General features: G+C 43.9%; 1 protein-coding gene across 2 annotated transcripts in view; it reads right to left on the bottom strand.

Moving 5' to 3' along the window:
- Positions 1–1,495: 1,495 nt before the first annotated feature.
- Positions 1,496–16,659, bottom strand: part of TOGARAM1 (TOG array regulator of axonemal microtubules 1) — a 1,414,449-nt gene continuing 1,399,285 nt past the window's right edge. For both annotated transcript variants that reach the window (XM_069637491.1, XM_069637490.1), the window contains 2 exons: positions 4,164–4,250; positions 1,496–2,906 (listed from right to left, as the gene is read on the bottom strand). In XM_069637491.1, coding sequence (XP_069493592.1) covers positions 2,653–2,906; positions 4,164–4,250 — 341 coding nt within the window. In that variant the 3' untranslated portion in view covers positions 1,496–2,652. The remainder of the gene's footprint in view (positions 2,907–4,163; positions 4,251–16,659) is intronic.

The following is a 16,659-nucleotide window of genomic DNA, read 5'->3' as shown; positions in this document are numbered from 1 at the left end:
AATGTTTGCCTACCCAAAATACCCTGCATGAAAAAATATTGAAAGCCTCACCATGATATTATGGGCAGTTTAAGAAAATGTATGACTCCGCAAATGCACAAATATTTTGCAGTACCAGCAAGATTCTTTGCAAGATCTCCTCTCCTTATATTGCTAGGTAGGAGTATACAATTGCTCAGTAAAACCATTAATTTATAGGAGAGATCCGAGTTACTATTGCATTCATTAGAATCTATGCACAATGGAATACGGAAAACTTGAAAGTGTGCAGGTGTATTACACGACTTTAGCGGTATCGTGTAGTTTCATCCGCATGAGATTTTTTAATGTCATTTATTTCAAAATATGTACATGGAAATAACTCTGAAATATATGGGGGGTGGAGTAATGAGTTATAAGGGGTCAGGAGGGGTTCAGGGTAGGTTTTAGAATTAAAGTAAAAGGTGGGCTTGGAGGGACAACCAAATAAAAAATAAATGCATTTCAATTCGTTTTTTAAAAATAATTTCTAAAAAAAGATTTTGAAAAAACTCATGGCGATGAGGAAGCAAAGGGACGGCGAGGTGCCACAAGGGTAGTAAAGGAGGCAGAGCAGAGATTACGAAAAGGCTTGTAGAGTTGGATAGATGTGGTGGTGCCTTTCTGTGGATGAATTTGTGATACATGAGCTAACATTTAAATCTGGCCGTTTTGAATCTATAAGATGTTTCTGTATACTAGAGACATGGGGCATCTATTCTGGCAATTAATCTATGTCCTTTTACATCTACAAGGGATACTGTGAAGAGTCTACTGCTGACTGTCTCTTGTTTTGACTCTCCTCTTCCCCTGGTCTGTGGAGGCCTTAGGTGTCACATTCATTGGCACACTCCACGGTTCAGTAGGAAGGAAAGAATTGGCATCCGAGTGCTGAGATTTCACTCCACCAGCAAGCAAAGCTGGGATGGCTAGAAGCCTGTGAATGTCTTTCTTTTGGGATACAGTGAGATGTTAAACAGGGGAAACCATCACCCTTGCTGGCTGCCTGGCAGGTCTGAACACTCTGAATTTACAAATACTGCAGACAGTGAGGGATAGTCGCGTGAGTCCTTTCAGACATACAGTGCTTCACACAGTGCTCAAACGGTCAGGAATAAAGTTGGGGGGAGAGAGCCTTTTCATTGGCTGGATAGGGTGAGGCCCCAGGATGACTGTCTTCCTGTTAGTTTCACTGTGAATAGATTATGAGTAGGTGTGCAGTTCTCCGCTTCGTTTTGATAAATTTCAGTAAAGCATCACAGTCGATTCTCTGCTTGGTCATGTGCGGCTCGCCAGTCAATCTGTGCTCCTCCCCAGCCTTCAAGGGATGCTGGGATCAAACCAGGACGAGAAAAAGGCTTTTTTGGACGAGGCATAATCTCACAATTGGCTTGGTCCTTGCAATGGTTTTGCTGGCATATCTCACTATTCCCAACAGTAATGCACAGTATATTCAATAAATAGTAAAAGCAGGGGGTGTATGTGATTGTTTATTTCATATGAAACATAAAAGCAATATTTTAAAAGTATCAAAATATAATTTGATGACACTTTCTAGAAATCCAGATTAGTCCAAATGTAACCATATTGCTGTCAAAGAAAACAGATTTCAAAATTATACAATTTTGTCAGTGCAGCATTTAAAGAAATAAAATTCATTTATTGTCTTTTTTACATACCATTGTCTTCTGAAAATCAAGTACAGTATTTGCAGCTGAAGAACTCACTGGAATAATCTATGTAAGAACCTGGCACTATGGTTGTAGAGAATTGCACAATAGGGTTAACTTGTTAAGACGTCAAATGTACTTTAGTACCTCACACCAAATACAGATATGACACTTAGGACATGGGGCATTTTTTACAGGATAGGCATTAAAATTAACATTTGTCTACTAGATATTTTGGTCAACATGCTTCCGAACAGGCTTGATACATTTGACAATTCTATGCATACAGTTGCAACTCAGCAATTTAACCAATATCAACACCAACAGAATAGCAGCAAAGCACACTAATACTGCACAATCATGAGTGGGTCCACTAAAATATTTTTTAAGCAGCACAAGAAAAACCCTGTTTTTTAAATACATTTTCCACTGATTTTTTAAAAGGTTTACTTACAAAAGGTAAGTTTCAGTTATGAATTGTTTCAACGTGATTCCATGGTGATAGAAGTAAATCTCTTATTGTAAAATGTATTTAGTTCACATTGAATAAAACGCAGGTGGTAATGTTCTACTGTCTATTGAAGAGTGCAAATGAGCAGGAATGACTCTTTTTAGGAGAGGCAGTGGATTGTTTACATTTAGTTCTTGCAAGGAGCATGTGCAAAAGGATATCAGTTTTTCATACTGATCTGGTATACATGTAGTGCTGGTACAGAACAAATGATGCATTCCATGTGTTGACCACAAAAAGAAGACATTTCCATCAACTGTATGGACAGGGGAAAGTGCAGGCACTGTGAAAAAGCAACCAATAGAAGTGTTCCATTTGCCTTCATGTAAACAGGTTTAATCACATTTCTTTTTGTTAGACACAACTTTATATAAATATATTTTATATATATATGTATATATGTATATATGTACATTTTCACACTGGCTTTTATACACTTGGTTTAAATTACATCTAGGTAGATTGCTCAAGAAATTCTTCTAAAGTCTTTCTGATATGTGCGGGTTGGGATGCAGATTGGTTCAAAAGATTTTCACCCATTTCCGCAAAAAGTGCTTTTGATAATTTAGCAGTGGCTGTCCGCATATTTCCTCCAGCTCCAGGAAGAGACCCACTGTTTGTAAGATTTCCTAAAAGATGCCAGAGAACAACTAAAACTTTCTGTTCCACGGTATGAGGTTTCCGTGGGTACAAATCTATGACAATATCTGTAACAAAGGAAAAAAAATCAAAATTAGAACTAGGTCAAAGATTTTGAGAGTTAATTGGAGAGAAATATATGTTTCAAATGTAAGATAGCGTGAGGGTTTGGCCAATACCTTTGCCAATTAAGCGCACCACTTCCATTACAGTGAATGACTTGTGTGATGATTCACATTTTAGGCATCGTCTAGTTTGTTGAAGAAATAAAATAAACAACTTTTCTATTTTTGCAAAGATGAATTGACGGCTCAAAAGGAGCCTTGAAAGGAGAGACAAATGGATTCATTTATTTATTGTACATTTGTATGGCGCCTATACAAAGGTGTTTCCAGGCGCCACAAGACAAGGTGGGGGCAGGTGGGATCATGGGAACAATAGAAGTAAAACAACAAAACTGTTAAATTGGCTTTTTGACAATCCTACCGTGCAAGAACAAGGTGGTAAGTGCAAGGGGGCGATGGGAGAAGTGCAGGAGAGGGGTGCCCCAAATGTAGGGGCGGGCAAGTGCAAGGGGCAGCATGGGTAAGGGGGAAAGTGCAGTGGATGGGGAGGACCAGGATATGCTGGTCCGGGTAAGGGAGCCCAAAGGCTGGGGGGACTATATGGGGGTGGTCTGGCCCCTGTAAGACTCTGAAGGAGCCAGACCCCAGTCGCAGTGACAGAAGAAGAGGGAGAGTTAGCAAAGAAGGGGCAAGGGAAGGAAGAGGAGAAGTTTCCGGAACTTAAGAAGATATGGCTTAAGTTTGAGGGAGGAACCAGCCAAAGAAAGGGATCTACCTCCCACTCTCTGCTTCGAGGAGCTTTTGACCTGCAAAGAGCTGGAGCTAGAGGACCAAAGGACTCTGGCCGGGAGGTATTTAGGGAGGGAAAGCTGGATGTAGGGAGGTCCCAGGCCCCAGACAGCCTTGTGGATGATGTAGAGGGTCTTGAATTTGATCATTGCGGTTACTGGGAGCCAGTGGAGAGATTTTAGGGCAGGAGAGATACGGTCACTGGGCGTGAGGCCTAGAATTAGTCTTGCAGTCCTATTATGGATTTGTTGAAGGGGGCGAAGGCAGGAAAGAGGCAGATTGCGGAAGAGGCTGTTGCAGTAGTCCAGCCTCAAAAACCTACTGCAAGCTAGGTTACTTTAATTCAGAAGAAAAGCACGTCCTTGGAAAGCAGTTATAAAAAACGAATAATGAGGACAAGTTGAAGAAATCCTATTAATAGAGGCGATGGGTATGGGAAAGGAGAAATCCAACTGAAAAACTGAAACTTACCAGCAAGTCTCTCAGTTATGTTTTGTTTAGCTTTTCCACTTAGATGCTGAGCCTTTGAGCAGAAAATTGGAAGCAGCAGATAACTGTCTGAAAAGAAGACACATGTTCTTATTAGACTGTATAAAAGACGTTTTTTGCTTTAAAAAAAACTGACCAAGAGGTTTTCACCCATACAAGAAAAAAAATTGCTGCACCTTACAATTCTCCTTTTCCATATTTTGTAATGGGAGCACTCCGCAGGAAATGAACAATTTTTAGATTCAACAATGTCAAATATGCATATCCACACTGATCCCATAAATCTGCAGAATGGCCCCCACCCCGTTAGGGAGAATTCTCTGTTTAGGCTGAATTTCCTAACCTAGTGAGTCCCCCAGCAGCTTTGCTGGATTTCTGGAGTTTGTTTTTTCTCCTGCCAAGAGTGAGTCTCTTTTCCTCACACTCTTGGACATGATTTGAGGGGTTCCTTTGACTGTTAATGTGTTTTATGGGCTATGGGGTCTTTTACCCCATAGGGTCTCATGTGTTTTTACTATGTGTGTTACACAGCACCCTCAGTGCAGTGACACAGGGGTGTCATAGTGACACCCCACCATAGACTCCATACCCTGGGACTGACTACTGTCTCCCAGGGCATGTAAAGTCACCATTGGCTTTACTAGTCCCAAATTATGAACAGAAACCAGTACAAACCATCATATTGTAGACGTACTGGTAGGGCCAAATTGATTGCCCCGGGGTCTGTTATTAGAGGGGTCACGTCTCCGTCCCCCCTGATCGAGTTTTGGCTGGTGGCAGTGGATACTACTTTTTATATTCGACCACGAATATATATCTCTATGGGATTTTCCCATTGTTCGAGGCTACCAGCTTTAATTATTTAATTCTAATAGCCTCGAACATACCGCCGGTTTATTTATTTAATATTAATTTGCCGGTTGGTATTTATTGCCAGAACTCGATTCTAAAATGGTGTTTGTGTTCTCTTCTGTGACTCCAACCCAAGCCCTTTGTTCCAGGGTACCACAGGGGGTATGGGAGGGGGTTTAGGCACCCTGGACTGAGTTACCTTGGTAACTCAAGTCGCACTCTTGTGTGAATGGCCCAAGTGGTGAGCCGGCCGGCTCACCACTTAGCATGTTTGATTGACAGCTAGGCTGAGTGAATGGGGGTGTGCTGCATAAAAGCAGGGCTTTTGGGACTGGAACTTTAGAAGTCGCCACAGGACCTGAAAATCCAACGAGGGAGAAGCTGAGCCGACCTGCTACGACGACACCACCGGTGGAGCACTGCGGAACCGACTCACCACTTCCCAACGACAGAGAAGATCTCCCGGCTGGAGAGTCTTCTTCCCCTGACTGGTGGGCACAACCAGTTTACCTTCTTTTTCTCGCATCCCACGACGTCTTGTGGTCGAATTGCCCGTGCCAAGCACCCCGGCAACCGGATAGCCACTTACCACTGGACCGCGAATAAAAGGACTGCTCCTTTTAACTGAGAACTCTGCGGCTGGTTTCTTCCCTGGCAGTGCAATGGACTCCTGTCTTCCTCCCCGACGAGATCCTCTCTTCCCCCGGACGAAGCACCGACTTGCATCCGCTGCCAGGAACAACTGCCCCCACTGGAGTATTCTCACCACTTTAAGGTACCGTGTCCGCCAGGCCTTCCTTTCTAAAGATTGCTACAAGGTAATAATAATCCCTTAACCTTCTGGACTGGGCTGGCCGCCTTGACTATCTAACTGGTCCCTTTCTTTTGGTCGAACTCTTTCTGAACTGATTGCGAGACGTTTGGGCACTTTGAACCGTGTGACCTTGGACACATTTCGACCGGAGCCTCTTAAAGTGGGTCCGGCCTTGTTAACTTTGACTTTACGGTTTTAACCTGCCTTCTTCTCCTACTGTGTTCTTCCGAAAGTGTTGGGATCTGTTTCTATCTTTGCTCTGCCTTTCTCTCCCTTTTAAACCGATTGATTAGAGTGCCATCTTCGTTAAGCGCTCACCGCTGTCTGAAAATAAGTGTTGCTTTAATTAAGACTTGTCTAACTAATCGTTGAAGGAAGTGTATATCTTTTAGTGACCGTGTTTTTGAACTGCTTGATATTAGTGCCAGTGTGTTTTATTAGATGGGGTTTTAAATAAATAATTATATCTCTTTTACACCAAGCTCTGGTCAGTGTTTGCTTGTTCTACTGTGTTCTTTTGACCTATTGTGAATACTCTGTATACTGCCTAACTCTTCTTGAGGGAAGTCTGACCGCTCAGCCACAGCTACCAAGTGAATCTGTGTGGTACAGACTGCTACCAAGTGGGTTTACTGCCAAACACCTGTAGTCTTAAATCTTTTGCAGTGGTCCCAGAGGGAACTGCACAGGTTTCTGCCTAACACCCCGCACCTTCGTTTTGGAACTGGCTTATTCTTCTTTCATCTGATGTCCCCACCGCCCCCAAATAGTGTGGTTCATTCTCAATAAGAAGCAATCCAATGCAAAAATAAAATAGGTCATACAAGGGGAATTAAACTACAGAGAATGTATGCAGAGCTTATTGCAGGAACTGGAGTAAGGTACAGAAAGCAACACTACAGATGTATGCTTAAAGAAACCAACCACAGTTGCCTGTCTGTCGCCACTTCGACCGAACAAAACATGAACAACCAGCATCCCTTTCAGCTCATAACAATGTGTGATTAAAATCCTGAATAACATGTAAACAGTTTCTATCGGGGACTGCACGCATAACGCCAAGCTGGACAAAGGAAATTAGCACATTTGTAAACTCCACCTGTTTTACTACAAATGGACAGAATTAAAGTTATGCTTGGTATTACTTGACACTGGTGCAGGAAGAAACGAGACTCTGCATTTCAACAGCTAGACTCCGCAATTCAGCATTCACATTTTAGCGGGGGTTTGAACTTCAACTAGGGCCAAGGGTCTGAGACTCATTGCTGGACTCGAGTATGAGTCTCGGGCTGAATTTAAATAGATGCCAATGCACAGAGCACAAAATAGAAAATGATCCCTTTGCTCCGTGATGCTATTTTAATGGGCTGAGTTGCACTAAAAAAAAAACACTAAAATGAATTTAATATACTAATTAACCCAACCCCATTTAACATGCAACAGATTCACATAATAACATTTAGTTCAAAATAGTTCATGAAATAAGCTGGATGTAGATTGAGCAAAATGCATGATGGTCTGAAAATGGAAAGATAAAATGATTTAAACGTGCAGGCTGGGTCAGAGTTATAAGCTGATGAATGTGATGATCCGTTTCTTCTAAAACTATGGCATTGTATTTGAGCAGGAAGCACAAGATAGATGTATAATGTTTCTCTTCAGCACAATGAGAAAGACTCAGAGGAAATCGCGTGATGTTTTAGTGGGATGATCTGGTCAAGGGGAGGTGCTCTTAACTGACAAGGGGTTTGCACCCACTGACGGAGCAACAGAGGGCTGGTGCTGGGCTGACTGCTGTGGCTGTCTCGCTCCTGGGTTGGCAATTATTAGAAGGGCCGCGAAATTTCCAGCAACCTTAACTGTGAATGACCCTGGAGCACTGCCCAGCTGAGTCAGGAAATATCAACAGCATAACCTAGGTAATTATCTGTTAATTGAGGTGCTGGTGAAGTGAATTATACTACATAGCGCAGACCAGATAATTCAGTTCATTTTTAGGCACTGCATTAGAGATTCGATTTTTAAAAGTCCATTTAAAACTCTGTTTATATTTCTCAAAGTCTTGCTGTTAATCAGAGTATATTTATCCTGCCAACTTTTGTTGCAAAGCCAAGGTTGGTTTGGCAGAGCAAGCCATTGCAGGAAAAACTTTGCTCACATTGTGATTTACGTGTGTGTACGTGTCACTCTGTGTAACTTGCATAATTCTAGTTTATGATAAAGAACAAATTTGAAAAGGTAATTTAGTCTTATTGTATTTCTTCTGGTTTCTGTTTCTTTGATTTGACATGCATAGAGAGATAAACGTGCGGTAAGAAATATCGCAAAGCAAAGTTAGCCGCAGTAAATTGTTTTACTTAGAGAGGCTGAATTAATGTTTTGTATTTCATTTGCATGCTTTACATTTGTTGAAACACAGCCAGAAGGGTATAAGCGTAATGTTGTAAACAAAGCATCACAGGAGAGCATGAGCCATTTATTAAGAGTGTATTTATTCCAGTATTTGTTTGTTGTTAGTGAACCTGGTAAATAATTAGGCAGTATTCTGAAATTAGTCTCACCACTATAAAATACCACCATAGCAAAATACCACAAAAATATCACGAAATCCTAGAAATAACCCCAAAAATATATCCTATACTGAGTGAATGTTGGCTTAAACCCTTTTGTCATAATGTACTATGACATATCCAAACCTTCCTGTTATTTGTGCACTCCATTTTTTTTTACATAAAAAACAAGCAAAAAAAATTAAATCTCTAGGCAAATGTCAGTTGGACCGTAGCATGTAGGAAGAAGTAAATCCAGGAATTTGCAACGGCTCTTCATTTGGAATAGTTGAGCTACTATCTGCAGCATCTATTATGAACTAAGTGGAGCGCGCAGGCTCTACATTAAAGAGCTGCACACCTAATTTGATAATGCAGAATTGGTTATGAAAATTAAGCCACTGCCGTCCAACACATGCCAAACTATATTAAGCTTCAGCTGCAAACACCCATAGCATATGCCTTTACTCACACTCCGAATGCTCACAAGGCTTAGTAGGTCCGCCTGTATTTGTTCTTCATCTCCATGACCCCTCCATGCTACCCTGTGGGCGCTTTGAAACACAATTTATTTGATGTATAAACGCCTTACAAATGCACAATAAATAAATGCTAATAACTTGTGTTTTGCACCTGGAGAAAGATATTCTCATAGAGTTCCTTTATAATTCCCACGGGGATAAACTAAATTCAGAGTCAAGAACAAATACAGAAGTGTGATTCAATCTCTCTAAAGAACGCTGCCCTCTAATTTCTCAATTTTTTCCCAATGGTAGTTTCAAAATTTCCTAATTTATCAGCACCTCAGTGTTGGGGGAGTAACCAAAAAAGACAATAAAAACAAAATTTCTCCAGTTCGTCATCAATCGCAAGTCCGGTACCCTCCGGACATCCTGAAACCTCCGATTAGTTGTATGGAAAGTGCGTATGAAACAAACAAAAAAGATTTCTAAATAGATAAATCCCGGGGTTCCATGTGGCACTCTGTGTCAGGATTGAAGGGATACCCTTCCCTTCTTTTTTGGGGTATGATTGTTCCTATTTGCTGGTCGGTGTCTTGTATAGATTGCATACAGTTGGGAAGACCACCTCCTGTGGCTCCTGGACCACAAGACACCCGTCATCTAGGTCTCTGAAGACTGTCAGATGTGAGTTAGGTTTTTGTAAAAGCCCACAGTTTTGGCAAGCAAGAGGCAGTCTTAAGTGCTCTAGTGGATGTCTATGTAAGCCCTCACCAACTCCTTGGCCCAACAGCCTACTATAACTTTGATCCTCAAAGTCTCTCCATGAGATTTTACTTGGAAGAACCTTTTCCTAGTTCTCCCCTTTTATTGTTTAAAACAAGATTGTATTGGTCTTTAAATCATGAGATGCTCTGGAATCATCTGGTATTGAATGCTTACAATTCTTAACAGTTAAGTATAAACCCCACCTCGTCCCCCCTTGCTCATCCTCAGGAGTATTCCAAACGAAAATCAAATCAAGCGCTTTAGTAGGTAGCATAGACAGCTTATTATACAGGCTACTAGGTTCAGTGGCCGATGTCTCGCCGGGCAGGAGAGGGTGTTAAAATCCTTTTGCATTTAAGTTAAGAAAGGCCTTCACACAGTCATGAATGGCATCAGGGAGCCATTCATATTAGCTGACAATTTTCCCCATTGCTAGAACATTCCAGGCTTTGGCGAGGCACACAGGTTTATAATTGGGGGTTCTGACTTCTTCTAGAAATGGAGAACAGAAAGTTCGGCCGCCAGCAGGCGGTAAGTCAACAGTTTCAGATTGGCTGTAGTGCTATCCTGCTGCAACGCATCATTGAGCCCCAGAACACACACTATAGGGTCGTCTGGGATTTCCTTCTATAGAATCTCCGGATCTCACCTCTAGCCAGAAATCCTGTATCACCGGGCAACCCCACAGAATATGCAGAATTTACCTTCTAATCCACTCTCTCTCCAGATTAGTTTGTTGTTTTTCGGGTTGATGCGGTGTAGCTGGGCAGGTATTCTCTACCATTGTGTCATTATTTTATATCAGGTTTGTTAAAGGCACGGCAGAGCGAAACCCCATTTCCCCTGTAAATCCTTTCCCAGTCCTCTCGGGGAACACTAACCCCCAAGTCTCACTCCAAACCATCACAGTATGAGCGGCATTCCACCCCATGAGCCAGAGTATTGATTTATAAAGCTTAGAAATCCGCTGCTTCATGGAACACCTGTTCTAACTGCATTAGCTACCTCATCACCAACGCCCTGTTGGCAGGGTGAAGGACCCAATGCCTTGCCTGCATGTAGCGGAATCCATTGGTCTCCTCAAGGCCCCCGCATCCCTTATAGTCCTCAAAAGTGCAGATTTTCCCATTCATGAATAAATCCCCCATTTTACGTATGCCCCTGTCTAGCCACCTTAAGATCCTTCTGTCCGTCTTCCCGGGAGAAAAATCATCATTGCGGAGTAGTGGGGTATACGGGGAGGGGAAGTGGTGGCCCCCCTCTCCCAGCTAATACTGTCCCATGCATCGAGGGAAGCCCTAGTGATAGGGTTCAAGTAGAGGATCTGTGCTCACGCACGCTTGGGCAGCCATGGCTGCTTCCATAGGTGTCTTCCCGCGACAGCTTGCTCCATGTATTTACCTATAATTTCTCAGAATCCCTTTGCACCCAATCAATCAAGGGGTAGATTTGTGATGCTCTATAGTAGTTCCAAAGCTTAGGGAATGACAGTCCTCCTTGTGCCCTAACCATGTACATTATGTTCCTATTTACTCCAGACGAGCTCCCTCTCCACAATAAATAAATGTAATAGCATAGCATCCCAGTTTCCAATTTTACTTATAGCGTTAGGGATAGGAATCGACTGAAAAAGGTAGGACGCTGTGGCAGGACATTCATCTTGCCTACCACCATTCTGCCAAACCAGGACAGCCGCAGGGCACCCTATTGATCTAAGTCATTCCTGATATTCCTCACTAAAGCCGGATAGTGGACTCCAAAAAAGTCCAAGCTTACTGGTTATCTTGACCCCAAGGTATTTAATTGTTTTTGCGGCCCACGTGTAGGGAAACCACCGCCGAAGATCCTTTCTCAGGCGGGCGGTGATATTAAGACCCAAGATTTCTGACTTGGAGTTATTCATTTTAAACCCAGAGACCCGTCCATAGTGGTGAATTTCATCTTCTACACTGCGTAATGAATCTAGGGGTCCATCATTGTTAGGATCACATGGTTTGCAAAAAGGTTAATCTTATGTTGGGAACCCCTGAATGTTATTCCCACGATTCGATCATTGGCGCTTACGCACGTCGCCAAGGTTTCCATTACCAGCGCAAATAGCAGCAGCGAGAGCGGACAACCCTGCCTGGTGCCTCTACTAAGTGGAATCAGTGCAACCATAGCCCCATTGACTAACAGCCTTGCAGAGTCATGTAATTAGAAATCATCTGAGATATTTTGGGAGTCTAAGTTCAGCAGGGCTATGGGCTTATATAAAGAACATAATTTGGGGTCCTTTCTCAGCTTGGGTATTAGGGTTACCGTGGCCTCCGTCATTGAGGCCGGAAGATGTTTGCCATTTCTGATACGTCGACCATAGGTTTAACTAGTATCTAGCATAGTTATTTGTAAAAGCTAGCCGTAAAACCATCAGGACCAGGGGCCTTGTTAGGTTTTAGTGTTTTATGGCCTGGATAACTTCCTACGGTTCTATTGGCGCTTCCAGGGATTTTCTAGCCCCTTCCTCTCGCTACCTGGGCAATTCCACCTCCTCTAAGTATGCTTGAATGTTTCAGGGCACTGGAAGTGTAGAGCTCAGTGTAGAAGGCATGGAACAGTTCCCTTTTTTGCCCTCATTGCCTCACTCTTTCCACTGGGCATCTCCTCACTCTTTCCCCTGGGCGTCAACAAAGGTGTGAATGAACAATCGTCTCATCTGCTGCCTAAGAAGGCCCGCTAAAAGTTTCCCCGGAATGTAATCTGGCTCAAAGGTTGTAGCGGATCTTAAGCATAGTGTGCTTAGCTCTTTGAGTCCTTAAGAGACTGCTGTCTCTTGGCTACGTTCAGCGCCCTAAGATGTCATCTGTTTGGGGTCTCACTATAGGCCTTATCTGCTCTCTTTACTTCCCCTATTAACTGCTCCTTAGCCTGGACCCGAGGATGCTTCATCACGGTCGCACTTGCCATTATTGCTCCCCTGGAAACCTCTTTTAGCGCCTCCCAGTGGACGCCCTTTGCAGTGCCTTTGGGATGGCTATTAGACAGGTATTCACAAACTGCCCCCTTTAGGTCCTCCAGACAACCCAGATCCCGCAAAATACCCAGGAGATGCTGCAACCAGTCTTTCAGTCTCACAGTCACCATGTTAGGGTCAGTAAGGGTCATGGGCTCAATCTCTGAGGAGAGGACAAATTTAGTCATGCCAGTCGGGACAAAGATGTAGTCGATACGTGAGGCTGATGGGAGTTGTATGTGTAGGTGGTGGCGTCAGGGTGTACGTTTCACATATATATATAACACATTCAAGTGAGTTATGTGATTCCTAGAGTGGGAGATGGAGATGCTGACCCTGTTGTGGAGTAAGTGGTCAGTGCTGACCTGTCGTTAGCCCCATCCATTACTAGGTTCATATCGCCCATTAGAAGGAATTCTCCTTGGCCTATCCTCCCCACTTCTTTCAGCTGTCGCAATATAAAAGGTTTGTGCGCCGAGTTAGGGGCATAAAATTAGAGAATAGTAAGTCGCCTACCTGCCACCCGTGTCTTTGTTGGTTGCTATATATGTAAATTCCACATCCTTATCTACTAGCAATGATACCCCCCACCCGTTAACTGTCCGATGAGGAGCGATATTGGTGTGGAAAGCGTCTATTTCTAAGTTTTCCCTGGTCCTTTAACAGGTGGGTTTCCTGGAGTGCTACTATGAGCAATTGCAGTCTTTTCAGCTCCCCGAACAGCCGAGTACGTTTACCCGGGGTATTCTAACCTCGGGTGTTATGGTCCCCAAATTAACCACCATGATTTGCTAGAAAATGTCCCACCTCCCATTGAGTGCCCCAATCCATTAGTAAGCCTGTCATTTCCGTGCCCCCTACTGAGTCTGCGCGAGATCACCCCAAATCAAGTGGAAATGTGCTTGCCCAGTGATATTCTCACCATAATAGCTTCAGCCATTGGCATAATTACCTCTTTGTACTCCTAAAATGCCCCCGATATAGCTACCAGTCAATGAAATACCTGTTTTGGAAGATGAACTCCTACCCCCCATACAACATGACTTATCAATAATTATGTTCCAACTGGCGAAAAATCACTAATTCCACATATAACAGAACTTTTGAATAACTTCTAAACAGTTCTCTGCCAAGAGGAAGTTAGCGGCGGGTCATAGTACCAAATATGGCAATCCAGCCCGGTCACGTCCCGTGGTGCGGTGCGAGGTATGCATATCCAAAGCAATTGCAGCTCATTGATCAACCCTTTTTTTGCCGAGTGCGCTGCGTGCCAGGAGCCTTCTCTGTGGCCCCATTAACACTTGCTGCGGTTTGGGCTCCCCCTGTCCATGTTTAATGTTAGGTTCAGTAGTCAAGCTCCTTCCACTGTGAAAACCGTGTGCACTGCATCCCTCATTTTTAACTGGAGGCCGAAGGGGTATGTTCATCTGTAACGGTTGTCCTGTCGCCATATCTCCTTGGTGATGGGCTTTAGCAATCTTTGTTTTGCCAAAGTGGGCTGGGAGACATCCTGAAATATTTGGATTGGGGAGTCTTAAAACTGAATTCTGTTCACCCTCCTTGCCTCCACCAGGATTGCTTCCTTGACTTTGCAATCGTGGAATTTCACCACAATATCCCTGGAAGTGCGGTTCTTATTGTCTCGGGCCTACTCTGTGCACCCTGTATCTGGATAGCCTCAGGGGATTGCCCGATATGATTTGTAAAAGGAGTTGTCGAACACAATCTTCTATGTCGCCCCCCTCGGCTCCCTCACAAAGGAACTTTACCCTAAGATTGTCTCACCTCGCCCTCTCCTCCAAGTTGTCACACTTTGCCTTTAGAAGGTCGTTGCTGCCCTGGAGGGTTGATACCCATCCTTGCACCTCTCTCAGCTCCATCTCAAGCGTGGTCAGGGAACGCCCATTGTGGTCCATCCTGTCTATCACAGCAATCACCTCCTTCCTGATTTCGGTGGTAGAACCCAGCATCTCCTTGTGGAGTTCAGCTATCTCCAAGTGTAGTGAGTCCTTTATGTCCCGCCGAAGTGAGTCGAGGGACTTGCTGAGGAATTCCGGTGTAGGAAGTGGTGCTCTGGGTCAGGGATGTGGCTCTGTCATTGTGTCGTTTGCCATGACCTCTGCGGGTGGAACCTGCTTTACAGATGGTGTCAAGAATGCCTGAATGTTAGAGCCTTTGGAGTTCTTATAGGACTTGGACATTCTGCTTCAGTGGCAAGTTTTTGTGTTTGCACCTGGATGTGGCCACTAGCCAGTATATCCAGCTGTAAGGAAGGCATGGTATAAAACGGTAAGAAAGACACAATGATCACAGTTCAAGGGTGTTTATTGAGCTTCAATTGTGTTTGAGAAGCGCCCATCTAATCCTTAATCTAAAGATGGAAGCAAGCTACGGCCATCAAATAATAACGCAGTCCTAGTCGAGTCTGTCAAAATAAAAGGGCCTATACTAATAAACGTATTGCTAATCCGTACTTCTAAATACAAATAGTGTGGCAAACAATGTTATGCAAAAGAAAAGTGTTCAAGAAATGATTTGTCAGGATATTCAAGCTGTTGTCTTCCCTTCCCCACGTTTTCCACACGGGACAAGGCAGCACACTCAAGCTTGGCACATTCTCTGGCTTCTCTAGCACGAGGATACAGTTCAAAACTTCAACATGAGGGCCCTTCTCTGCCACAGTCTCTTTGCCATTCAAAGTCTCTTATTTCAGAGGGCCTGATGCAACACAACAAAACATTAAAGTTAATTTCTTCTCAGGATTTTCACTGATGCACCTTCTCAGGTGATTTATTGTTCATCCCGGGTCCCCCTCTGCTGGACTCAGACCCACTTTAACATAAAACCTTCAATTCCTATCCCTCTGCAGGGCTTGGTGCAAATTCATGTACTTTTCCAAACTTTCTCTACTTCATCAAAATCGAAGATTTTCGACTGTGCGCAGGATTTTGCTTGACCCGTCGCAGGATCACTTCGATTTACATTTATTAGTTTTCTTTCAATCGGTCTCCCTCTGTCAGGCTCGGACCAAATGTATCTACTTTTATTGCTTCTCAGCTGGATGCCTTACACAGAGCTTCGATTGAGCACCCTATGCGCTGCCGGACCACTCTATCAAAGGTATTGCAGCTTGCTTTAAAGTTCAATCACTCATCAGCAGTTCAACTTCACTTGCGTCTCTTATCACGCATTTTAACAATGTTCGTTCCAGCGCTCGTCATACAATGTTGCTGCTTGCAACCATGGCTTCAACACAGACCGGTCTTGTATGTTCGGACGCTGCTTTGTTCTTGGAGCCAAGGACGGTAACACATCGGCTGGCGATTCTCCCCGCCTTGATTATTGATGCAGGAGGGCCCCAGGTATCTTCGACACACAATGCAGCATTCTTCAGCCTGGTTTCCTGGTCTTCTGCTTTCTATTCGAGGTCTCGGGAAAGTAACGGTTCCTTGTCGAAAAGGTGAAGGGAATTTCTCTCCTTGCAATGCCCTTCGGTTTTGCAGTCTTTCCTCTCTTACTTAGTTGCTGTCTCGAAACTGTTTCCTTGTGTGCATTGCCTCCCTCAGATTATGTTCTCTTGCTCCGCCTTTTATCCATGTGGGGGGAAGTGTAATGGAAGTCAGGTGTGTGTGATGGTCAGTAATTGCCTGACAACTGTATTGGGACACGTCAGGTATACTGCTTGGGTGTTATGTCTGTTTTCTCTCAAGGCGGGCTGTCTGTGAGAAAGTGTTCATGTTGTAGGGGGGGGGTGGTAAAGTTCCTAACTATCATACCTGGTAGGATGGGGTAAAGGTGTTACAAGGAAGGGGATACATGTCTCACCATCAGGTGTCCCACTCCCGAAGACCCCTCATCCAGGTGATCCTCCCGCACTGGTCCAACCACAGGAACTGGATCCAAAAGCGATGGCTGTGTCCTGGCCACCTTGATGACAGATCCCTGGGGACTAGTGGATGAGATACCTTCTAGTTTCTCACACAGCCCTCTGCTGCTGGCACCCCTCACCGGCTCTTCAGGACATGGAGGGCCCAGTGCCTAA

The sequence above is a fragment of the Ambystoma mexicanum genome, chromosome 14, assembly GCF_040938575.1.
Source record: "Ambystoma mexicanum isolate Mex_15411 chromosome 14, UKY_AmexF1_1, whole genome shotgun sequence".
NCBI lineage: Eukaryota > Metazoa > Chordata > Amphibia > Caudata > Ambystomatidae > Ambystoma > Ambystoma mexicanum.
The sequence above is the reverse complement of the archived record's forward strand: the minus strand, read 5'-3'. Positions and strand labels throughout refer to the sequence as shown.